Below are 27121 nucleotides of genomic sequence, written 5' to 3'. Positions count from 1 at the left end.
CTGTTCAGATCGGACAGTTCTGTCTTGTCTGTAGTGTTTCTGTAGTATAGTTGTTTTCTCTGCCTATCAGAATGTGCCTGTTAGGCTAAATACATGAAACCGGAATTGTCCCCCTTTTTTAGTTCATAGATAATAACATTGGATATTTTAATGATATATTGACCGCCGAGCTGGAAATGTCTCCAGTTTTAATTTCAGAAATCTGGTCACCTTAATCTAGGTAGAAAGATTTATTTATTCTGGAAATATACCCATCTTCCCTGTCCTGTTGCATTGTGGATACAGGTAGCGTACATTCTCTCTCTCTCTCTCTCTCTCTCTCTCTCTCTCTCTCTCTCTCAGCAACAAGTGGACCTGTGGACGATCATGGGAAAAGAGTCGGCTGTCCTCTCACAGTGGGTGATTCAACAGAAGGGATTTTCATAAAAGCTCAGAGGCTCAGAAGAGCAAAGTTCAGAGCACACCACACGACTGAGCCCAGACAGGCAGAGAGCAAAAGAGCAAAAAGAAGTGAAGGAAAACAACCCGGAGAGAAAACGAAAATAAAATGTTCCTCATCTCTATTTCTGGCAGCCAATATGGAGTGACAGAAAAGTTCACGGATGCCTGCGCAATAATTGAAACAAGGCAAGACGATCTTATATTTCGCATGCCCATGACGTGGATAGTACTTGTTTTCTTTCTGTCCTTGATTGAGCTTGTGTGGCTTGATGTAGCCATTGGAACCAATGGCATAATTCCAAAAGTGCAAACCCTAACCTACTTGGCACTCCTGGCAATGCCCAATCAAACTCTCAAAGTACTTCAGTGAAAACAAATGCTACTTAAACCCAGGTCTGGCTGGCAAATCCACGGTATTGTACAAAAGGACAGTACATGGAATGTGTTGTTTTCAGTGTTTCTTGGGAGGATAAGGAAGCCATACTAGCATACCTAGTAAAATGTCAGTCATTGCCTGTGGCTACATGAGGTCATGTCCTATAATAACCAATAGAAACAATGGTCAGGTAGTCATCATGTCACAGACAAACTTGGTGTACCAAATGGCACCCTATTCCCTTTAAAGTCGACTACTTCTGTCCAGTTGAGGACAGCTGTAACGAGTGCACTGAGGAAGTGAGCGTTTTAATAAATAAAAAAGTAACAATCCAAAACAAGAAACCACAAACAACGCACAGCAATGACACAAAAACAATAACGCCTGGGGAAAGAACCAAAGGGACTGACATATATAGGGAAGGTAATCAGGGAAGTTATGGGTCCAGGTGAGTCTGATGACGCGCAGGTGCGCGTAACGATGGTGACAGGTGTGCGCCATAACGAGCAGCCTGGTGACCTAGAGGCCGGAGAGGGAGCACACGTGACAACAGCAGATGATAAGTCAGGGTTTTAAAGTTTTAGTAAGATAAGCGGACAACTGCTATTTTCAATCACTTATCTCAGATTTTTCCAGGACAATCTGTATTTGTAATCTGAAAGAAATGTATTAACATTAAGAAATGTTAATCCTAGCAAATAACAGCAACACATGCCTTAAAGAAGCATTTACACTTTAAATATCAGAAAATATAGATAAAAACAGACTCAATTATTTTCTCCTTTTCCATGTCAGTAAGTGAAGATAAAAATGGAGGGTGGTTGTTCTCTGACAAGGAGAAAAGACATGTCCTTGCTAGAGGACACTTGTTGCTAAAATGAATGGACAGCTCAACAAAACAAAAGCCTGTGGGTGGGAGAAAACTAGAGAGGTCGCAGAATGTGTTAGTAACACTACTGCTGGCCTGGTCAGCTAAGGCCATATGGATTCTGTTTTAGCATTAATTGGGGGGGGGGAACTAGAGCGGTCACACAATGTGTTAGTAACACTACTGCTGGCCTGGTCAGCTAAGGCCATATGGATTCTGTCGGTCTGCGTTAAGTGGGTTGGTTCCCTGTTATTGATCTGTACGCCATGAAAATAAAGAGCTAGGGGATCTATTGACCACTGGGTAAAAGAGACACAGACACAGTCACAGCAACAAACACGTGCGAGCGCACACACACACATACACACACATGAGAATGCATACAAATGTGCACGCACGCAGACACAGCAGCTCAAAACTAAATGGAAAGGACAGTATAACCCCGAACCAGCTGAATGAACCACGAATTAACCATCATTCATCCCAATGACTATCCTAGTAAAAAGCTAATTAACTGGCATCTCGCTCAACACTCGAGCACACACATTGAAGAGCAGGGGAGGTAGAGACTCAAAAACAAGCAAGAATAAATACAACCTAAAAGCCTGCGGAGCTATCAAGAATGGATAACGTATGCATTCATTCATAGGGAGAGCAGTGGGATGTATTTACTCATAAGTGTCACTCGCCGTAGGGTGGCAGGGAAGGAGCCATGTGTTCCGCAGAAAGAGTAACTGTCTGATTAGGTAGGTGATGAGGTGGGTTGATTACGCCCAATTTGCCAATTTTTTTGCCCTCCCCATTTACGCAATCTGAAGCAACCGCCTGCTGTCAGCAATCATTAGTGTTGGTGGTGACTCAGTTATCTGGACCGTATGACCCCTTGCAGGCAGGCAGGCACACACACCCCATACAGGGTTTTCACGACCTGGCGGTTCTGTTTCTTCTCCCTGCTAGACCTGGGTTCAAATAGTATGTGTTAACTTTCAAATAGAGCACTTCAGGTGCACTTGTTGGAGCTTGAGCCTTGTACAATGGAACAGTCCCAAACACCGCCCATCTCATGGCACTCCAACTATGATTCAACCAGTGTTTGCCCAGTGGGTTTCTTCTAATGGCTTCTATCGATGCCTCCGGAACTCTGATGGAAATGTTCGGAAATAGTGTTTTCCACGCAATCCTCTCTGAAAGGAAGAGACTTTGTGGTTATAGGGTTCACTGATTGCGAGGTAAAACACAACACCAACCTCATCACTCTAAGCTGGGTAAGTTAAAGGGTGTTTTCAAACCTCAAAATGAGTCTTCTGTTGAGATAAGCACTTTCCAAGCCATCTGTTTTGTAGAGTTTAGAAAACTCTTAAGAAGGAATGTTCAATGCAGTCCATTTTCATGTTTTTCTTTCCTTCTCACATAAGAGAACTAAGAGAATGGTTATTAAATTAAATTACGAAAATAAATGGCCAACTCTCATTCCCTGAGGCCTTCAATAGCAAGTGACCAATTTTGTATTTTTGGTTTCAAAGGCTCATTTGTTCAAATAATTTTTTTTTTACTGAGAAATGCTCTCTCAAAAACATCAATGCAACTAATGTGAAAGACTGTAGAGTACTTTCTGCTCGTTGAGTGACATTCTGACAGACATTTATGAACGTGACATGCTGATTACAGGTTCAAGAAAATAGACAAAAATAGTTAAAAAATACTGTATGTCAACCAAATGTACTGTTTAATGTGGGATCAATTCATTACCAAGACAAGTCCTGGTAAGGACATGAAATCCCTCAAAAGCCCAAAACAAATACAGCATATTTAATTCACCCTGGCTCAACCCAAAGAAGCTACAAATCCTTTGAGTCATTCAGTCATACAGAACACCTACTGATTTGAATATACAGTCTACTCAAATAACCAGAGAATATATATTTACACACCCAGAAGCTACAATAAATAAACTGTCTATCCTTTCTTTCTTTCATATTATTGTCAATATTACCATATTATGCCCTCAAGACCTCACAATAACCACTTGGAAGCAAATAGAAAATGAACATCAGTTGATTTAAACTAACACCGGGGGAGAAACCTTGTGTTATAAATACTGAATGTTAATGATCATTTAAATTTGGATAATGGATCTTGAATTATTCAGTAAGAGAGCTGAACGGTCTTGGGGCATGTCGTCCCCGACATAAGATTGATATTGCATGGTAATGTTGGTAAGTGACTAACAATAAGTTACACTAGAGGAAAACCAGAGGATGCTACTAACAATGAGAGAGAGAAATAGTGAGAGAAAAAGAGAGAGATACAGAAAGTGCATTGTAAAGTTTTGTGGTGGAAGTATCATGTTATGGGTATGCTTGTCACCGGCAAAGCGAGTTTCAGGATCAAAAGAAAAATGAAAGGAGCAAAGCCCAGGTAAAAAGGTAGAGGAAACCCTGCCTCAGTTTTCTGAATACCTAACCCTGGGATAGTTTGATTTTTCAGCGGAACAATTACATACATTTAATGCCAAAGGCTTTCCAAGAGGTGTTGAGTGTTCCTAAATGATCCAGCCTCAGTCCTGACATAAATCTGCCAAAAATCTGAGACGAGGCTAGAATATTGCTGTCCAACAATGATTCCCAACCAAATATACTGAGCAATGTTGACAAAAACAATGGATAGATGTTGTCCTAAGAGTTGTGCAAAGCTGATAGAAAGGCAGCAACATGTGAAGACTATGCCATGGATTGTAGACTTTCGCTGGGCACATTATATAGGGAATAGGGTGCCATTTGGAATGCATGAACAGTCAGACTGGGAGGATTGCTCCTGCCCTCCTATCTGCCCAGCTCCGAAGGAGCCCGTGTATCACATGTGTGTGTACCGTGGGGATTACCAAACAGTCTTATTGGATTTTTTTAAAAGGCAAAAATGCAGGTCTCCCCAGGTAATCCATCTATCCACCACCCACACGTCAACAGCAAAATGCATCCAACTGCTTTCAAATCCTGCTTCGCTGCCAGACACTCTGAATCGATGATTCTTCGAGCGACTTCACTCTTTACCCAGATGGGATAATGGATTCTCAGGTGTCATTACAAGGCATTGATCAAAAGCCTTATGTCATTTTTTGCCCAGAGATAGAGCTTTTGTGTACGCCAACAGCCTGGGACCAAATATGACCTGGACTACCAGGCCTGGTCTGCATGGTGGAGGGTTCAAGCAACAAAAGGAGATGCAAGCCTCCTCCGACGTCATTTCAGTTGAATGGAGGTGATGGGATGTAATAATGATGGGAATTATGGCTTTTATAGCTAGTCAATGCTTCCTGACACACTTCCAACCTGACCTGTGCTCATGTTAATAATAGCATGTCCATCTCACCTGGCTGAGAAAGCGAGAAAGATCAATTAGGCTGCTGGTGACCCGAGATTAGTATTTAATTCACTGTATATACTGTTCACCTTTCTCATGGCCTCGCGATGGAATGCCCCTAAAAATACATCAGAAGAAATGATATAGCTTCAAAGCCTTTCAAACAAAGGCCCACAACAAAATGGTAGCCCAGCCACTTGGTTTGCTATGTAACTGAGGGATGATAAACGAAAATATGACAGAGTGGGCAAGTCAAAAGATTCAGAGACCCTATTGGAAGATCTTAAACTCTTGCGCCCATTATCTGTACCAATGCCTATTATATGTACCACTCCACTTCAATGGTAGAACGCAAACAGCCTCTGGTGTCTGCTGAGGTAAAAGTAGGCTTCCACTTTTAACAAAACATAATGGAGGATATTGCTTTTTCTCTGTTCTAATTATTGACAGCTGCTGCTAACTATTTTAAAATTAGAGGACATACTATGGAGAGAAAAAGTAATGGCGTGTTTTTGTAAGCACTAACTCCGCTATGGACAAAGCAAATGTGGAAATGGATGGCGATTTTGGGCGTTATTTGGAAATCATTTAAGAATGTATGTACACGGAACAAAAATATAAATGCAACATGCAACAATTTCAAAGCTTTTACTGAGTTACAGATCATTTGAGGAAATCAGTCAATTGAAACATTCATTAGGCCCTAATCTATGGATTTCACATGACTGGGAATACAGATATGCATCTGTGTCACGTTCTGACCTTAGTTCTTTTGTTATGTCTTTGTTTTAGTATGGTCAGGGCGTGAGTTGGGTGGGTTGTCTATGTTAGTTTTTCTATGATTTGCTATTTCTGTGTTTGGCCTGGTATGGTTCTCAATCAGAGGCAGCTGTCAATCGTTGTCCCTGATTGAGAACCATATTTAGGGAGCCTGTTTTCTATTGTGTTTCGTGGGTGATTGTTTTCTGTTTTGTGTCTACACCAGACAGGACTGTTTCGTTTTGCTCATGCTTCGTTGTTATTTTGTTTAGTGTTCTTATGATAATAAATTATCAATATGGACACTTACCACGCTGCATTTTGGTCCTCCTCTTCTCCTTCATACGACGACCGTTACAATCTGTTGGTAACAGATACCTTATTTTTTTAAATGTAGGGGAGTGGATCAGTCAGTATCTGGTGTGACCACCATTTTCCTCACGCAGCGCAACGCATCTACTTTGCATAGAGGTGTTGACCCACTACTCTCCAATGGCTGTGCGAAGTTGATGGACATTGGCGGGAATTGGAACACGCTGTCGTACACATTGATCCAGAGCATCCCAAACGTGCTCAATGGGTGACATGTCTGGTGAGTAGCAGGCCATGGAAGAACTGGGACATTTTCAACTTCCAGGAATTGTGTACAGATCCTTGCAACATGGGGCTGTGTATTATCATGCTGATAATCATGCGGTCATGGCGGTGGATGAATGGCACAACAATGGGCCTCTGGATCTCGTCACAGTATCTCCGTGCATTGAAATTGACATCGATAAAATGAAATTGTGTTTATTGTCCGTGGCTTATACCTGCCCCATACCATAACCCCACCACCACCATGAGGAACTCTGTTCACAACGTTGACATCAGCAAGCTGCTCATCCACATGATGCCATACACATCGTCTGCCATCTGCCCCGGTACAGTTGAAACCAGGATTCATCCGTGAAGAGCACACAAGGGTGGCAGGGTAGCCTAGTGGTTAGAGCGTTGGACTAGTAACCGGAAGGTTGCAAGTTCAAACCCTTGAGCTGACAAGGTACAAATCTGTCGTTCTGCCCTTGAACAGGCAGTTAACCCACTGTACCTAGGCCGTCATTGAAAATAAGAATTTGTTCTTAACTGACTTGCCTAGTTAAATAAAGGTTAAAAAAAAACATCTCCAGCATGCCAGTCGCCATCGAAGGTGAGCATTTTCCCACTGAAGTCAGTTATGGCGACAAACTGCAGACCGGTCAAGACCCTGGTGAATACGACGAGCACACAGATGACCTTCCCAGTGATGGTTTCTGACAGTTTGTGCAGAAATTCTTCGGTTATGCAAACCCACAGTTAAATCAACTGTCCGGGTGGCTGGTCTCAGACGATCCCACAGGCAAAGAAGCCAGATGTGGAGGACCTGAGCTGGCTTGGTTACACGTGTTCTGTGGTTGTGAAGCCGGTTGGACGTATTGCCAAATTCTCTAAAACGACATTGGAGGCGGTTCACGGTAGAGAAATTAACATTTTATTGTCCCCAGCACAAGGTGCACCTGTGTAATGTGCATGCTGTTTTATCAGCTTCTTCATATGCCAGACCTGTCAGGTGGTTGGATTATCTGGGCAAAAGAGAAATGTTCACTAACAGGGATATAATCTAACATTTGAGAAAAAAATTAGCTTTTTGTGCATATGAACAATTTCTGGGATCTTTAATTTCAGCTCATGAAACATGGGACCATCACTTTACATGTTGTGTTTATATTTTTGTTCATTATAATACAATAAAAAGCACATGAAGCCTTCATAATTCATAAAGGTGATGTTAACTGACTGATATTACCTCAAAGAAGAAAATGTATAAGATCTCCTAAGCTTGTGTTAACCTCAGACCTTATTTTTGGTGTTTATCCCAAATCCCTATTCTTTCCCCCTTAATTCTCACTATAGGATTGGCTGAACGACCCAGAGGTAAGTCCTTTCCGAGTTTTAAGACTACAAGCTGGCGAACTCTATAGAGAAAGTGGTATTTGTTCAGCTAAAGGTTTATGATTGGGCTCTTTCTAGCCTGTATAAAACAATGCAATGACATGATATTGGTGTAGCCTACTCTTACTTTTTTTTTTTTTCGATTGCAATTGATGTAATCCATTAAATACAACTGTCTAACTGAAAAATTATGGTAAGGTAATTTCCTATCAAGATTGGGGGTAAAATATCCCTTGACTGTCCATATTTGAAATGTGTAACTAAATCATGTCAACCGTGATTGAGTTATACAGCCTTTACTTTATCAAATGAAAATGTAAGCTAACAAAGTTATTTCAAATGGCATATATTATTTTTACCATTTAAGATGAAACGTTTGAATGAAATATAGGCCTATTATAATCCAATAAGTGTTGTTACATTTAGCATCCTTAGTTTCTGATGCTCCTAATAGGTCGACATTTCTTCGGGGGCGGGAGTAGAGAACCTAGATGCAGCTGTCTGGTATCATAATCAATTGACACGGTAACAACGAGAGATCAACTTTTTCTCCTGGCTTATTCTTGTGGGTTTTTGGTTGCAAGCAAATTTGCTTTAACACTCAGGTGCATGTAATCTCCCGTTAGTAGCATTTTAAGAAACGCACGGCCAGTGGTATTGCTTAGTCCTGCATACTGCCTGTTGGCTGCAATGCACCCCCCTGGTTTAGATGTTTTAGTTGAATAAAAAGTAGTGTTGGAGCTTGATTGATAGCTTCAGCACTGCTGAAGTAAATGTGCATAATATTAAGCTGCAATACTTTACATGTATATCAACATGGGGTATGTGGATTGGGGTGCGGTGCGAGGTGGGGGGGGGGGGGGGGGGGGGTACTGTGGGTTTATTTAAGATACTCTTGAAAGAGGTAGGGTTTCAGGTGCTTTCGGAAGTTGGGCAGGGACTCTGCTGTCCTAGCTTCAGGGGGAAGCTGGTTCCACCATTGGGTTGCCAGGACAGAGAAGAGCTTGGACTGGGCGGTACGGGAACTGCCCTCCCGTAGGGGCGGGGGGGGTCAAGAGACCAGAGGTGGCAGAATGGAGTGCTCGGGTTGAGGTGTTGGGTTTGAGCATAGACTGACGGTAGGAAGGTGCAGTTCCTCTTGCTGCTTCATAGGCAAGTACAATGGTCTTGTAGTGGATGCGAGTTTTGACTGGAAGCCAGTGGAGAGTGCTGGGGAGTAGGGCGAAATGGGAGAACTTCGGAAAGGTTGAACACCAGGCGGGCTGCAGTGTTCTGGATACGTTGCAGGTGTTTGTTGGCACAAGCGGGGAGCCCAGACAACAGCAAGTCGCAGTAGTCCAGACGGGAGATGAGAAGCACCTGGATTAGGACTGTGGAGTTGTCAAAACCGTGATGGAGAAGTGTTGGAGTGGACAGGCCTTCCCCGGGAGGAAGAGCAGCTTCACCTTGTCGAGGTTGAACTTGAGGTGGTGGGCCAACATCCAAGCTGATATACAGTGCATTTGGAACGTTTTTAGGCCCCTTGACTTTTTCCGCATTGTTGTAAAATGTGTGTAGATTGATGATGTCATTTTTTTATTTAACCCAACACCAAATTATGACAAAGAAAAAAGGTTGAAACACTGTTGTTGAAATAACAGAAATACCTTAGTTACATAACAATTCAGACCCTTTGCTATGAGACTAGAAATTGAGCTCAGGTTTATCCTGTTTCCATTGATATTCCTTGATGTTTCTACAACTTGATTTTTTAAGAACACATTTTTATTTTCAATGACTGCCTAGGAACAGTGGGTTAACTGCCTGTTCAGGGGCAGAACGACAGATTTGTACCTTTTCAGCTCTGGGGTTTGAACTTGTAACCTTCCGGTTACTAGTCCAACGCTGTAACCACTATGCTACCCTGCCGCCCCTGGTAAATTCAATTGATTGGACATTATTTGGAAAGGCACACACCTGTATACGTAAGGTCCCACAGCTGACAGTGCATGTCAGAGCAAAAAACCAAACCGTGAGGTCGAAGGAATTGTCCGTAGAGCTCCGAGACAGGGTTGTGTTGAGGCACAGATCTGTGAAAGGGTACCAAAAAATGTCAGCAGCATTGAAAGTCCCCAAGAATACAGTGGCCTCCATCATTCTTAAAATGCAAGAAGTTTGGAACCACCAAGACTCTTCCTAGAGCTGAGTAATCGGGTGAGAAGGGCCTTGATCAGGGAGGTGACCAAGTAGATAGTAAATAGTTTCCTAGGGTTAGAGGCAGAAGCTTGACATTTGGAGTGATATAATGTGGCTTTAGCAGTGGATACATAGGAAGAGGTAGAGAGGAGGGAGTGAAAGTTTGATAGGTCCTCTGGAAGTTTTGTTTTTCCTCCATTTTCGCTCAGCTGCCCGCAGCCTTGTTCTGTAAGCTCACAATTAGTCACTCAGCCACAAAGCAGGAAGGGAGGGCCGAACAGCCTCTAGTAAAGATGAGGTCACGCGTATTACCTGCCTTGTGATTGGGAGGGAACTAGGAAAGGGTGAGGTCAGAATAGGCAAGGAGGGTAAAGAAAGAGTAAGAAATAAATTAATTGAAGGCAGACGTCGGGAGGTTGAAGTCGCCAAGTACAAAGAGCTGTGAGCCATTGTCAGGAAATTAGTTGATCAAGGTGTCAAGCTCATTGATGATATAAGATGACAAAATTGTCAATCTTGAGTGCACAAGTTAGTGACAGCATGGCATTCAAATGAGTAGATGGACAGATGAGCGAGGGAGAAAATAAAAAACCTCCACTTACGAGAAATGAGTAGCCCTGTGCCACCATCAGAAGCTCTGACTATGAGAGAAAATGTAGTCAGATGAAGAGAGCAGCTGGAGTAGCACTATTCTCTGTGGGGATCCATGTCTCCGTCAGGGCCAAAAAGTCAAGGGACTGAAGGGCACAATAGGCTGAGATGAACTCCGCGTTTATGACAGCAGATCGGCAGAGACCAGGAATCCCACATGGGTTGTGCACACAGGGTACATTAAATTAGAAGGGTTGCAGCCAAGGGGTGGGGAGGATCTGGACAGCTTTCAGTGAGATGGGTGAACAGGTATAAAAACACACACATCTGAAAATATCTAGGTAAGATACAAGTGAGAGTGGTGTGGAGCCTTCCTCTCTTTCCTACCTCAAACAACTCTGCAGAACCGTCTTTGTTTCAGTGGCGGTCTTAGTTTTGCAACGAGATCATCGGTTTCAGCTGCCGCTGAGAAAACAGGGGCGTCTGAAGAACTACTACTAATTGCTAATTGCCTTGCAAAGGTGAAGGGCATACCTCCTGGTCGGTGCGAATTGCCTAGGAGAGGAGAAACCACTCCCCCTCTAATACGTCCACTGATTACCAAAACAACAACAGTCACAAATTGCCCCGCCCCCCTTAATCCTGGTTGATGTGTCAACAATAATCTGCACGTTAACCACCAAGTACGCTGCTGGGAACACAGGCAGCACTTAAAGCAGAAAGACAGTTAAATAAAGACAGTACCAGACAACAAAATATAAAGACAATAATTATATCAGGAGTCCTCTAGCTAGAGAATAACCCAGAATAGAGGAATAGAGGAAACCTTTAGACAGCGCCAGTTCAATTCAAGATATGTTTAATGCCAAAGAACATCCACAGCACCATGATCAGCACTTGATCAGCACCATGGGTACACAATTTTCCATTATTCAGGCATTCGTCTAACAGTACCTTTGGCTTGTAAAGATAATCCAGTATGTACGCATCAAATGGATCCAGATCATGACAATACAGTGCTCTCTACTCCTCAAGCAAATTTTGATTTCATTTTTGGAAAACAGGATAATAAGAAACTTAAGAGGAAAACAGCTAGGGTCAGTGTGGCCTGACAGAGCAGAACAGTACCTGAGGCCACTAACGCCCTACTCAGACTGTCTCTGTGCACCTAACCTTATCTGAACCCCATTCACCTGGGCCCATATTTATAAAGCGCTTCAGAGTAGGAGTGCTGATCTTATACTTTTTAAATAAACAAAATATATTTGATACTTTTTAACCTTTTCACACGTCCCAAGAAACAGGTGTGATCATTCTACAGTGGTCCCTGCAGCGTACGCTCAAACCAGTGTGATTAGAATGCTTATTTAGAAGTGGTCTGTAGATTTGGTCAGTAGTTGTGTGGTTATGGTCAGTAGTTGTGTGGTTCAATAGTTGTGTGGTCTGTAGTTTTGGTCAGTAGTTGTGGTGTTCTGTAGTTGTGTGGTTGTGGTCAGCAGTTGATGTTGTGGTCCATAGTTGTGGTCAGAGGTGGGGTGTTGTGTTCAGTAGTTATGGTCAGTGGTGGTGGTCAGTCGTTTTGTGGTTGTGGTCATTAGTTGTTTAGTGTTTTTCGATTGATGCAACAGTCAGCATTTGAGCTGGCCACTGTTTTTTCAGAAACATTTTGCACAAACACAGTCCTTACAAAGTTATGTCCTGAATGTGAACAGTTTATTTTTGGATGTAATGTTCAGACATTCAGAGAAATACAATCCTCCAAACCGCAAAATGTAGGCTACATTTGTCCTAGCGCTAACTGAGAAAAGATTAACATAACACAAGCAGTCATATTTAGATAACTCTCGGGTGACAGAAACTACAATATGAATTAGGCAATAGCAATTACTATTTATAATTCATCACATCACGGGTGAGCTCACCATTGATCGAAATAATTGAGTAAAACACTTTTTGGTAATCTAAAGTTATCCGACGATGGGTAGTTTGTGCACGCCGCCATGTTTGTTTTTTACTTGAAAGATGAGAGAACCAATTCCTTTAACTCAATTTAACATCTTTGGTCTGACAGACGTTTACGTGACACCCACTTTCCCAACAAGTTTGCCAAAAGTTAGAGCATATGAAATCGTACACTACTTCTCTACTATTCAAATCGGAACAAAAAGATCTGCTAACAATCAAAAGTTACAGCAGTTTGTCAGAGTTTAAAGTGATGTAAAGTAGCTAGCTAACGTCAGCTAACAGCTCTCTCATGTCTCTTCACTGAGGTCCCAAACAGAACCGTTGCTATTAATAATCACACACACAGAGGAGCCCATGGGACAGCGAAGGCAAAACCATGAGGAGGGTGATTGAATTTAGAACAATAGTGTAATGATGATGAAGAATTGTGAACACCAAGAAAGAAGCTACAAGGAGGCAGCCAATCCAAGAGCGCGTCGTCTTCCTTCTCAGTATCGTACACCATGCTCTAAATAACTCAACTGGCTAGTTTTCCTGTCTGTAAATAGAAGAGTGCTACCCTGATTGGATAGATGGAAGCCGTCTCCGTTCACTCGCTTCATATTTCACCTAATCACTTCTGAGCGCATGTTTCGGTCTAATCATATAAATTACTGCGGCCTCCTGTCAGCCTGCTACTATGATAAATCAATAGGCGAGGACGTTTGCTAGCAGCTATCAATGTGAATTATATCTAACAAGCGAAGTGAGAGTAGGGAAAGAAGAAGAAACGCTGATCTGCATCCTGACTGAGTGACAGCAAACTTGTCTGCCAGCTTGCCCTCCAAGTATGGAGGACAAGACACACAGACACAGTCACACACATCCGCATGCTGTTCCTAATCTGCAGCTGTTTTGTTCTATAAACCTGCAGATAGTTAGGCATAATAAAACCCTTTTCCGTTCACGAATATCAACTGTCAATTTATGGATACGAATACGAGTATAGCCAGGTTGCCACACCCCTAATAACAACACACTAGAATCTGATACGTAGGCTTGTTGTTTTTAATTGCGTGTGAAAACTTCTTTCAATTTTTACACGGGTCAACATAGACATTTAAATATGAAGGAGAGTTGTGTAGTCTATTCGGTTCAGTCAGTCAGCATCAGTAATTTGTATTTTCCTGCAGCTTTCTGAAACAGCACAGGAACGTGTGTGTGTTTGTGTGTGTGTGTGTGTGTGTCTACACTTTGTGTAGCCAATAGTGATGATGCTAATAATAAACTACTTCTGGTGGAAATGAAAAACCTTCTCAATTAAATGTTAACTACGAAGTGGCCTATGCATACTGTACCTGGTAGAATGATATCAATCTAAAGGCCATTTGTTTTGCAAACTCTTGCAAAACACACCCAAAATCTAAATGTATATTTTTTCCAGACCTCAAAAGCAACCCTTGATGAGGTTTACGCATTGTTATGGACTTAGAACATCCAATGGTGCTGTTTTTCTCTTTACAACGTGTGGTTTTGAGAGCAAAAACTTTTTAAAAAATGGGGAGGGAAATGAAACATGAAAAAACGAATTGGAGGAAACGGAATATGGGAAGAAACAAGACGAATCAGGCAACAAAAAAAATATAGATTTTATAGGGCCCTATGTATACTATGCTCAGTTAACATGTGTGTCCCCCTTGGGTTTAAAGGTGCTCAGAGGGAAGGGGTTCCCCTTTTCCCGCCAGTAGGTCCCTCTTCCCACTGATCTCCCTCCAGTCCAGAGAGGACTCTCATCCAAATACATAGTGATTTGTTGGGGGGGGGTTTATTTGTATAAAACTTAAGCAATGCCTCATTGTCTTCTGTGTTCTAGTATTACAGTTTGCATATAGTGTCGTGTTCTAGTAGCAGAGTGTATACAAGTGTAGTAGTCCTAGTATAGTTATTTCTGATTAAATGTGTGATCTAACTGCCGCAACAGTCCAAAGTAATACGATTGATATATAGTAGTATATCAAAGTAATCAGACCAATTATTTTTCTACATTTAACTTTGACTATATGTACAGTAACTGCTTTGCTTTAAATAGTCAAGTAAAACTTCTTCCACTACCACAAAAATACTTTTAAAGAGCTAAATCAAGCCCAACTACTTTACTTCATGTAAAGTTACCATCTAGTTCATTGTGATCTTACAGGCAAAACTTATACTAGATCAGCACTCCAACTCCGAGATGCTTTATGAATATGGGCCTGGGGGTGGAGGGGACCTTCTCACGGTTGAAACTCTATGGTTTATCCAGAGGTATTGTTCTCATACATAGAAAGGTCTCTTCACATACAATAGCCTCGCCTGGTCCGTTCGTGTTTTAGCCAACTTCAATCTCTCTTGTCTCTGTGGTCTGTAGAGTGTGGACACTCTAGTGCCTCCAGTCCAATCCTTATCACTCATATTAATTCCCAGTGGATGTGCATCTCCCATATTTCCTGTCGGCCTGTCGGCCTAAGGCCATTTGCCCAGCAGGCTTCCCAGTTTAAAGGGACAATCTGGAATTAGTACAAACATGTTTTAACTCAAATGGATGGCCAGTTCTTGCATCCATATCTTCATCTATGAATTTGAGAGTGGTTACATTTATCTAGCCCCATACCTTAGCTGTTTAGCAAAAAAGTGGTAGGGTGCCAGCTTTGTTGTTGTTTGAATCCCAGATTGCCCCTTTAAGGAGCCTCTTAGTCTTACTGCCAGGATGGACAGGGCCTGACCCACCCACTGTGGTCGATACTGAATCCCATTGACACAAATTTCTAAGAGACAAAATGGGTCAAAATCCCAAACAAAATTTGTTTATTGGAGTGTGTACCAAAAATCTGGGACAGTTTCCAATGAATTTTTCCGGTTTCTATTTAACACAACCACTTTCTTAGGAAGCACATTTTATTCTCAAAAGCAGAAAACAACACTGACAAGTCAACTGTTCTCACTGTCTGAGTTTGCCTGTGACTCATAGAGTAGACAGTCCGGAGAGTATATCCAAGTGTTGACTTTTGACATCAGTACGAGATGGAGGGCCAAGCTCACAGTGCCTCAGGAGTCCATTAGCATTCAAAGCTAGCGCTGCATGTCAAAAAGCAACTACGTCAAAAAAAACAAGGTCGATGGAGGAACGGCGACCACGAGTCAGAAAAAACTAACGTCTCAAATTCGTTTTTCATAGACTTAAAGGTCTGTGCTGTGTTGCAGCGATCAGGTTGTGTTGCTAGGTTTTCGTCTGCGGAGATTGACCAATGTGATGGATTAGGTGACCCAGACTGTAACGTAATAGTTATTGTGAATGAAGAAACACATAAAGATACAGTAAAACCTCCATTATCTTGTTATAAACACACTGAGTTTGTCCCCTTAGTACAGTATGTGTGTAGTATGTGTGTTTTGATGTATTGTATGTCGCCCTAGTACACTAACCCTTTGCCAACTCACTAGAGTGATTTTTTTGGGCACTTTGAAGATCCAGTCAAAAACTCATTACACAACAATTAATCTCTCTGTCTGTGAAAATCCTTGTGGATGGCGTATATAGCATTGCTACTGCCTTAAAGTTCCTGAGACCTGAAGCGCTGTCACCCCAGAACCAGAGATGCCTTTTCTGGGTCAGTGGTACTGACAGAGCATCGTTAAATACATTGTGCTTGTTGTGTCGTGGGTTATTATCCTGGGTCTGCTATGGATTTACCTTCCTCTTGGCCCGGAGCTGTCCGTGGTAGTTGTCAGATGAATCCCCCGGGATCTCTCCCCCCCACAGTGTCACCCCGACGATGGTGTAGGTGATGCCCATTACCATTAGGGGCAGTAGGTAGACCAGTAGCATCACAAGGATATGAAACCTGGGCACGACAGGGAGGAGAAGAAAACCAGAATGTAAACAAAGATGATTGATTAGAAACAACAACGAGCAAAATGGCTCTGGCCCATTTTTAAAGAGGATATGTGGGCAGAGCAGTAAGGGATGAGAGGAGGGAGGAAAATATGGGTAAGGTAAACTAGACCTGATAAAAAGAGCAGTTCAAATCTGAGAGAGAGAGAGAGAGAGAGAGAGGACCAGTGTATACTTCCAGAGAGGAGAAAAGCAGAAGGTGAGAGAGAGAAGCCAACTGTAGGTGCTAATAGGATGATGTGTTTATACTGTAACACAGCAAAAGGGATGAGGTGAGATAACACATTGACATGTAGAGAGAAGATTGAAAAGAAGGGCTATGCTAAGCTAGCCTAGAGAGGGCAAGCTAATCATCTCTATCTCAACTGGTACAGTCACGTCTTTCCATTGTCACAGCCAATGTGTGATGAGCGCTCCGGCACAATATGGCTGTCATAATGCACCATAATGCTGCCATAATGCAACCCTGAAGAAGGCCACAAGGTGAAATAACAATAAATACGCTTTTCTATCAACTTCCACTGTCCTGCAAGAGTTGCTGAATATCCTCCTCACTTCAGTTTGATCCTCAATTCATGAACCTTGGTTTGGCGAGGAAGCAGCAGTGTTCCCATAATGCATAAGCTACCATAATGTGTAACCATGTAAAACTGAGTGAAATGAAGACACTTCTGATGATGAAAGAGGGTGTTAAACGCGTCTCATATGAAGTAGTCGTATAGACGTCTAGAATGAGGTGGCCTGGTACGATGTACCACGGCCAGCATGAGTTCAAATATGACCTACTGTGTTTTCAGCACTCTCTCTCCTACCTTTCACCTCTATCTCTCTCAATCCAATAAACAAAGAAATGTTAAAGATATAGTTGAAGTCGGAGGTTTACATACACTTAGGTTGGAGTCATTAAAACTCAATTACACCAGCTCTGTCAGGAGGAATGGGACAAAATGCACCCAACTTATTTTGGGAAGCTTGTGGAAAGCTCCCCGAAACGTTTGACCCAAGTTAAACAATTTAGAGGCAATGCTACTAAATACTAATTGAGTGTATGTAAACTTCTGACCCACTGGGAATGTGATGAAAGAAATAAAAGCTGAAATAAATCATTCTCTCCACTATTATTCTGACATTTCACATTCTTAAAATAAAGTGGTGATCCTAACTGACCTAAAACAGGGTATTCTTACTAGGATTAAATGACAGGAATTGTGAAAAACTGAGTTTAAATGTATTTGGCTAAGGTGTATGTAACCTTCTGACCTCAACTGTATATACTGTGTATATTTTTTATACGGCTTGAAGGAGGCTAGTCTACAAAGGAGGCTACTGGGCTAAAGGTGCCGTTACTCACATGAAGGGGTCGTCCTCCTTGCGGGGCCAGGCCACATAGCAGATGGTCCGGCGGGGAAGGATGCGGATGGTGGAGTAGAAGCAGAGGGGGAAGGCCAGCACCACAGCCAGCGCCCAGATACACATGATCACCACCTTGGTGGCTGTGGCCGACAACCGTGGCTTCAGAGGGTGGATGATGGCCATGTACCTGCAGGGGTCAAGATGTCGAAATGGGGTTGAAGGGCAAACATAAGGAAAGGGAAAGGGGGATACCTAGTCAGTTGTACAACTGAGTGCATTCAACTGAAATGGGTCTTCGCATTTTACCCAACCCCTCTGAATCAGAGGAAGTCCGCTCATTAATTTAATTTAATTTAATCTACTGAAGATAGTGGGATATTAGTCATGTTGCACTTCCTAAGGCTTCCACTAGATGTCAACCGTCTTTAGAAACTTATTTGAGGCTTCTACTGTAAAGGAGGGGCTCATAAGGGCTGTTTGAGTCAGTGGTCTGGCAGAGTGCCACAGGCTCGTGACGCGCGGTCATGAGAGAGTTAGCTCTCGTTCCATTGCTTTTCTACAGACAAAGGAATTCTCCGGTTGGAACAATATTGAAGATTTATGTTAACATCCTAAAGATTGATTCTATACATCGTTTGACATGTTTCTACGGACTGTAACGGAACTTTTTGACATTTTGTCTGGTCCTAGTGAACGCGGTTCGTGAGTTTCAATTTGTTTAGCAAACGCGCTAACAAAAGTATCTATTTGGACAGAAATGATGGACATTATCGAACAAATCAAACATTTATTGTGGAATTGGGATTCCTGGGAGTGCATTCTGATGAAGATCATCAAAGGTAAGTGAATATTTATAATGCTATTTCTGACTAATGTTGACTACCCAACATGACGGATATTTCTCTGACTGGTTTGGGCTCTGAGCGCCGTACTCAGATTATTGCATGGTATGCTTTTTCCGTAAAGTAAAAAAAAATCTGACACAGTGGTTACATTAAGGAGAAGTTTATCTAAAGTTCCATGAACAAAACACACATCTATTGTGTAACATGAAGTCCTATGAGTGTCATCTGATGAAGATCATCAAAGGTTAGTGATTAATTTGATCTATATTTCTGCTTATTGTGACACCACTCTTTGGCTGGAAAAATGACTGTGTTTTTCTGTGACTTGGTGGTGACCTAACATAATCGTTTGTGGTGCTTTCGCTGTAAAGCCTTTTTGAAATCGGACACTGTGGCTGGATTAATGACAATTTTATCTTTAAAATGGTGTAAAATACTTGTATGCTTGAGGAATTTTAATTATGAGATTTTTGTTGTTTTGAATTTGGCGCCCTGCACTTTTACTGGCTGTTGGCAGGGTGGGACACTACCGTCCCGAGTATCCCAGAGAGGTTAATTTAGTTTTAGAAGTGGCAAATTACTTAAATGAATGGGTGAAGATTATATAACATGTTTGACATGCAATTTGAATGATTTAATTCAATTCCTGTACTGAATTAAGAAGGAATTGCTCCTGTCTTGGTCTCCTGTGTTTCCAAAACAAAAAGATGTTCCACTTGAGGTCTGGCGGTCTCTATTGTAACAAGGATTCATTCATATCAAACCAGAGGCTTTAGAACAAAGCCACGGACAAAGCTGAAACAATGGATCGCCAAATTAGTGGGAGATTACTCTAAACACGCTGTAAGCCTGGGGACACACTTTATTATGCTGCTGTGTCCTCTGATTTGCCTCAATTTATGACTGTCCATTACTGAGAGCCATGGCTCGTTGATGCTAATGCTAATTATCATCTCCTTTCCTTGAATGAAGCGCCTCGCTAACAGACAAGTTCCCTTCCGGACTCTGTTTCTGATAACTTTCAGAGCCCTGGCTGCCACCTCAATGACAGTCGGAAATCCCTCAAAGGGAAGACACTAGAGAGCAGTCCGTGCAGTCCCTTAACTCGTCTGTAATCACTTGGCATTTAGTCTGAGTGGCACTTGGGCCCTGGTATTGAGATGAGAGGAATTCAGAATTAGTCAATTTAACTTCAGTAGCAGTCCAGGTGAATGAAGTCTGTGTGCGTGCGTCGCGTGCGTTGTGTGCGTGCGTGCGTGCGTATGTACAGTACTACTGGTTGATTAAAAGAGCCGAACCACGCAAGGGGCTGCTCTTTCAGGGCTTCATTGTATTTCATCACAGAAATCTCATTATGGTGTTTTCCTGACGTCCTTTTCTTAGGCGAAAGCAATACCCAAGGGCAGCCTCGACCAAAATTGATACTTGCAATGAAGCATTTTGTCATTTCTTTAGGCATAAAAGGGATCAAGGGTGGAAGTAATGCATGAAAATGGTAGAGGGTGAAAATCCTGCAGTAGCCTACACATCAGTCTTCTAAAATGTCTTACTCTCCCTTTGCATCACAAAATTAGCAATGAAAGAATTTGAGCATTTCATTCATTAAAGGTCCAGTGCAGTCAAAAACTGGATTTATCTGTGTTCTATATATATTTCCACACTATGAGGTTGGAATAATACTGTAAAATTCTGAAAATTATGATAATGACCTTTAAGTGTAAGAGCTGTTTGAAAAGACCACCTAAATTCAGCCTATTTTGTTGGGATGGAGTTTTATCCTGCCTGGTGACACCACCTCTGCCAATAACAGCTAACTTACTTGAGAAATTGCTTTCTGCTAAGACGCTATTCTTGTTTCTTTTTGACTATTTTAATTGAAAACAATCACAGTAAGGTACTTTATTTTTATGCAGAAATTATTTGATATTGAGATAAAAAAACATCTGCATTGGATCTTTAATGATTCTGTAACTTGCATAGTCTCAGCCGGTAACATCAGTTATGGGCTGCTGTGCCTAACATGACCGTCTAAGAACAACAAAGAATAATGAAGTGAGGAACTTGCTTGAAGAGTGTCAACTACCAACAATGGTAAATCTAATCAGTCCCATCTCAAAGAATACACTTGCTGACAGACTGGCACCTCGTCACACTCTTCCCGCTAAGCGTGAGTGTGTGTGGGAGGATGTCTTGCCATTTTTCTTATAATAGGTGTGTGTAGGAGTCTTATCTGAAGTGCTGTTCACACAGGAAATGAGTTTTACTTCCACAGGAAATATGGAATGTGGAATGTGGAATGGGGGCACATTCTGCCCTTAATAGAAGGGGGGGCACATTTGCGGTTGGCCACCACATTACAACCCTGTGCCATTTCCAATGCGACAGACTGTCTGGATTGCGCTGCACATCAGTTCAGCCATGCAACAAGTACGACTGGAGGTTATGTGTTTCAATCTGGGTCAAATCTATGTTCTCTTGTTCTCCTCATCTCTGGCATGGGGTGATCAAATTGAAGGGACACTTAAAAATATGGAATTTGTCTGCCTCGGCTGCAGGAAGGTCATGGAGAGCAGAGCCTAAAGGGTGCTCCTTTTGTGTTGTCGCAGCGTTGCAGGAGATACCAGTGGCTCACACTCACTACTTCTCCTCCATTATCACACCATAGCTCTACAGTACAGTGGGGCAAAAAAGTATTTAGTCAGCACCCAATTGTGCAAGTTCTCCCACTTAAAAAGATGAGAGAGACCTGTAATTTTCATCATAGGTACACTTCAACTATGACAGACAAAATGAGAAAAAAAATCCAGAAAATCACATTGTAGGATTTTTAATGAATGAATTTGCAAATTATGGTGGAAAATAAGTATTTGGTCAATAACAAAAGTTTATCTCAATACTTTGTTATATACCCTTTGTTGGCAATGACAGAGGTCAAACGTTTTCTGTAAGTCCTCCGTGCAGATCTCCTCTAGAGCAGTGATGCTTTGGGGCTGTTGCTGGGCAACATGGACTTTCAACTCCCTCCAAAGATTTTCTATGGGGTTGAGATCTGGAGACTGGGTAGGCCACTCCAGGACCTTGAAATGCTTCTTAGGAAGGCACTCCTTCTTTGCCCGGGTGGTGTGTTTGGGATCATTGTCATGTTGACCGACCAAGCCACGTTTCATCTTCAATGCCCTTGCTGATGGAAGGAGGTTTTCACTCAAAATCTCACGATACATGGCCCCATTCATTCTTTCCTTTACACGGATCAGTCGTTCCTGGTCCCTTTGCAGAAAAACAGCCCCAAAGCATGATGTTTCCACCCCCATGCTTCACAGTCGGTATGGTGGTCTTTGGATGCAACTCAGCATTCTTTGTCCTCCAAAAACTACAAATTGAGTTTTTACCAAAAAGTTTTATTTTGGTTTCATCTGATCCATATGACATTCTCCCAATCTTCTTGTGGATCATCCAAATGCTCTCTAGCAAACTTCAGACGGGCCTGGACATGTACTGGCTTAAGCAGGGGGACACGGCGGCGTAGTGTGTTACTGATGGTAGGCTTTGTTACTTTGGTCCCAGCTCTCTGCAGGTCATTCACTAGGTCCCCCTGTGTGGTTCTGGGATTTTTGCTCACCGTTCTTGTGATCATTTTGACCCCACGGGGTGAGATCTTGCGTGGAGCCCCAGATCGAGGGAGATTATCAGTGGTCTTGTATGTCTTCCATTTCCTAATAATTGCTCCCACAGTTGATTTCTTCAAACCAAGCTGCTTACCTATTGCAGATTCAGTCTTCCCAGCCTGGTGCAGGTCTACAATTTTGTTTCTGGTGTCCTTTGACAGCGCTTTGGTCTTGGCCATAGTGGAGTTTGGAGTGTGACTGTTTGAGGTTGTGGACAGGTGTCTTTTATACTGATAACAAGTTCAAACAGGTGCCATTAATTCAGGTAACGAGTGGAGGACAGAGGAGCCTCTTAAAGGAGAAGTTACAGGTCTGTGAGAGACAGAAATCTTGCTTGTTTGTAGGTGACCAAATACTTATTTTCCACCATAATTTGAAAATAAATTCATTAAAAATCCTACAATGTGATTTTCAGGCTTTTTTTAGTTGAAGTGTACCCATTATGAAAATTACAGGCCTCTCTCATCTTTTTAAGTGGGAGAACTTGCACAATTGGTGGCTGACTAAATACTTTTTTGCCCCACTGTATATGATGTAACATGGGGATATTGATCAATATCAAATCAGCAGGGTCCCATTTGAAATGATAATCTCATTAAGTGACGAGAGTAATTGGGGATGTGTGTGTGTGTGTGTGTGTGTGTGTGTGTGTGTGTGTGTTTTGTGTGTGCCAAGCCACTTGTGTTTGATGCAAGGGTGTGTGTGTGTACATGCATGCCTTTTATGGAAGTGTGTGTGTGTGTGTGTGTGCGTGCGTGCGTTATTTTTACAAACCAAGTCTGGCATCTGGCTTCGGCTAGGGTATAAACAACCCTTCAGGCCTGTTGTGTCGGGAAACAATTCACTTTGAGGTCAAAACAACAAGTCCTGTCTTGTCTGTCTCATCTCTTTAGCAGACTATCGGAGAATGGTGTCAACAGTAGGACAGCAACTCATAGTGTTTGACTGACACCCCGTTGAGTGAATACTACTCAGCTAAAACGCCAATTCCAATCAATCTGCTGTCAAATGAGTGAATCATTTAAATTCACTGCAACCAATCAACCAATCAATTTCTTATAGAAATAAGAGGAGAGCCGAGATGACTCTCTGTGTATACAGTGCATACACTGTATATCAATGCACTTCATAGTTAACACCAGATCCGTTTGTGCTATAGCCAGCTCCTATGATCACAATCAAGCCATGACAAGGCATAATAATGACCATAGGAGTTGGTAAGGCAGCGCAGATCCAAGCATACTATCAATATTTAACTACACATTTATCTAAGGGGTAGCGTTTCTCTGAATGGTCAACTGATGTGAAGTGGACGCACACTAACACAACCCTCAGAGGCACCTCCATCACCGGAATGGATGTGTGTAGGCTTCCCCAGTGACAACCCCTGAAGATGCCATTAATAAGATATTAGCGTCTGACAATGTCCAATAACAGTGCGGGCTTGTGCCAATTTGTCAAACGACTGTAATTAGGGGCGTTGTCCAAACGTAGGTTTTGGTTTCCTCGAGTGTCAGTAAAGGCTAGTGAAGAGTGGTTACTGGCGTTTCTGTATTTATTTTTGGTCATATGAGTGTATACCTACACACACAAACAGGTGCACGCACTCACACGCTACACTGCCACCCCCTACGCAGATGCAACCATATGATCGCCCGTGCACGCACACACACACACACACACACACAATACTCTGCCACCCCACATGCAAGCAGGCCATCAGTCAATGTGACATCGTGTCAATGTGACATTCTACCTGCTACACAGAGCGTGTTGTTTTGAGAGCAGAGGAGCAGAGGGGAAGAGCGTCCTTATTCTATTTTTCCCTACCGTACCATATTCATTGATTATGCATAAGTGCAATAGCTTTAGTCCAGTTTCTCACAAGTACTCATTAAATTGTTGCTAGCGGTTGTACTAAATGATCCTCTGATTACACATGTTGCTTTTGTATACAATGTGAAAATAATCAATGTAGCTAGCTAGAGTTTCTTCTCGACAGTATCTTCTTGGCTTAAAATAACCAATGGTGTCTAGTGGAGGCCATATGCAACCAAAATCAACTTTATTTCTGATTATTTAAATTCACAAGATGGAATTAACACGTGTGTCAGCCACCGAGAACTGAACCTCAGAGATTATTGAGCTCGCAACGCTGCCATTGGACGTGACGCAACGCGAGCACAACATGGACAGTATAGCAGCTTTCAGTGATTTCAAAGGAAGCATTCCCCCAATGGGCTGATGACTGACGGCAATACCAGATGCCCGACGGCTATAGCGTAGCAGGGCCATAATGATGACAAACCTGCAGTTACTGATATGCCAGAAAACACTACAGAAACCTGACACCAGCGCCGTCTAGATTTACAGTTTGAATCACAAGGACATTTCCAACATAGAGCCTGTAATACAGCTGTGCTCTGATGGTCTGGACAGATGGCAGTAGTCTGGATAATCCATGTCTCTTGATATGACTGCCAAGGTAAGTTGAGAAATATTTTTCACCTGCCCTGACCTCCATCAAGAAGATGGAAAGCATTGCTAATTTCACAGTTACTAATCTTAAAAATAAAAATAAATCATTATCCTCTGTGGTTGGTGCTGCTTTGAACCTCTCCACTGACTCCGAAGGCATAAATGTACACACATGCTTGTACGCAGGCATCCACATGCACAGACACACAGGCATGCATCATGCACACTCGCAAACTCATGATTACACATGCAATAGACTGCCCTCCCCAGCACACGTAGGCACGCACACACACACAAATTAACATTCATGCATGCATGCACAGACACACGCTCACACACAATATATACCCTACACACATACACAGGCATGCACACACACAGGCATGCGCACACACACACACACACACACACACACACACACACACACACACACTAACTCACACGACACACTATCATCACATGCAGGTATGCACACACACACACACACACACACACACACACACACACACACACACACACACACACACACACACACACACACACACACACACACACACACACACACACACACACACACACACAGCCTACTGCCTAGATAGAATAAACAATGAAACGTACATTTCCTTAAACAGAAAAAAAATGCAGCCACGGTGTGTGATCTCCATTCAATAACAACTTGAGGGAGATGGGGGAGGGGAGGGGGGGGGGGGGGGATACCAGTCCCCTACAACCTCACCAGCATCACCATGAAGAGTGAATCCTATGTTTTTTTTACTGGTGGAAAATGCTTGTAAAGAATCATGAGAAGTGCTGAATAATAAAGTGTATATATCACCATCATAATCATAATAATTCATAGTTAATCATAATACATAAATACCATTATTGATTTAAAAAGTAGGCATGATCAGCATCAGTTGCCTACCTATCAACGGCAATTGCAGTCATCGAATAGATGCTTGCGAACACGGAGGTGACGGGGAAAAAGTTGTGAAACCTGCAATAAGCCTCTCCGAAGTACCAGTCTCCGTGGGCAGCATATATGAAATTAATTAATGTGTTGAAGGCGGCCATGGATGCGTCCGAAAATGCCAAGTTCAAAAGGAAATAGTTGGTGACTGTCCGCATTCGTTTGTGGGCGAGAATTATCCATATGACAATGAGGTTTCCGAACACAGCCACCGCCAAAACGGAGCTGTAGGCGACCGACCACAGGGCAACTTGCCAAGGCGGCTGAACAAACTGATTCGTAAAGTTCCCCGTTGTTATGTTCGATCCATTGAGTGCCACAGCTGCCATTGTGACTTCAATTGTCACTTCCTACTGTGGACTAAGTATTTTTTCAGGCTGTGTCCTTGAAATCTTTAGAGAAACAGAGTAGTTAGCTGCACCACCGCGCGCAACGCACCTATCCGCAATACGCCAGTAAAAATTATCTTAACTTTGAATAAAAAGACATGTCAGCTTCGACTCCACCGCAGTCGCCTGAACGCATCCCATTTAGAATTTTAGATTTGAGTGCATGCCTCTACTTTGGTGAAGATGGCAAATACGAAGTATAAGTTTCCATCCGCATCCACCACTTGCCTCCTGTTGAATGTGAGCGCGATGGCACCGCGGGGCCCCCAAGCATATGCAGTATAAACTGTGCGCGCAGATAATGACGTACCACCAGTAGAAGCTGGCACAGGCACAAATAGGCTAGAAAACTCGATTGATTCTGGCACTCCTAATTTTAAACTCTGTGCGTGACAAATCGGTCGGATCAGGCGTCTGCCAACACTCAGTAAACCTAAAAAACACAATCCCTAGTGACAACATGATGTTTGAATATTTGGAAATCCCCAGCATGCATTCAAATATCAAACAATTAGGGATTTGATTTGTTACTGATATCTATGCAAATATTTACTTTTGGGAGATATGTTTCATGTTTAAGTGTAAACAGTAGCCTGTTGGTCATATACCTTAAATGTTTCCACCATGGCATGATGGCATGCATCTCATGTTAGGTTGATGCAGCCCAAGCCTTACAAAAATAAAGTCAACAAAATCACCTGAAAAAAAATACATGTGGTTTTCAGATACAAGTATGAAGACATATGTTTGAATGAATCACGTGAAAAATGTCACCAATCAGACACACGGTTTTTGGACACCTGTGAAGCTTCACATGACTCAGAGGTTGTTTCCCAACACTTCACATGTGATATTCTACATTTGACATACTGTATGTGCTTTGTCAATGGCAGGATTAGCACCCAGGTCTCCCACTGGAGTAGCCAATGTCTTGACCATTAGACCAAGAGGGCCAACAATGCGTTTCTCTCCCAATGTACTGTTAATTCCAAATTCAGAATTTGC

The 27121-nt window shown here is 42.4% G+C and overlaps 1 protein-coding gene across 1 annotated transcript in view; it reads right to left on the bottom strand.

The window, feature by feature from the left end:
* LOC139418791 (neuromedin-K receptor-like) overlaps positions 1 to 26370 on the bottom strand; it is a 35251-nt gene extending 8881 nt beyond the window's left edge. The window contains exons 1-3 of the mRNA XM_071168501.1: positions 25683 to 26370; positions 17768 to 17956; positions 16216 to 16366 (exon numbers count right to left, since the gene is read on the bottom strand). Coding sequence (XP_071024602.1) covers positions 16216 to 16366; positions 17768 to 17956; positions 25683 to 26056 — 714 coding nt within the window. The 5' untranslated portion in view covers positions 26057 to 26370. The remainder of the gene's footprint in view (positions 1 to 16215; positions 16367 to 17767; positions 17957 to 25682) is intronic.
* Between the last annotated feature and the right edge of the window lie 751 nt (positions 26371 to 27121).

The sequence above is a fragment of the Oncorhynchus clarkii genome, chromosome 10, assembly GCF_045791955.1.
Source record: "Oncorhynchus clarkii lewisi isolate Uvic-CL-2024 chromosome 10, UVic_Ocla_1.0, whole genome shotgun sequence".
Taxonomy (NCBI): domain Eukaryota; kingdom Metazoa; phylum Chordata; class Actinopteri; order Salmoniformes; family Salmonidae; genus Oncorhynchus; species Oncorhynchus clarkii.
Note: the sequence above shows the minus strand (reverse complement) of the source record. Positions and strands in the feature narration are given on the sequence as shown.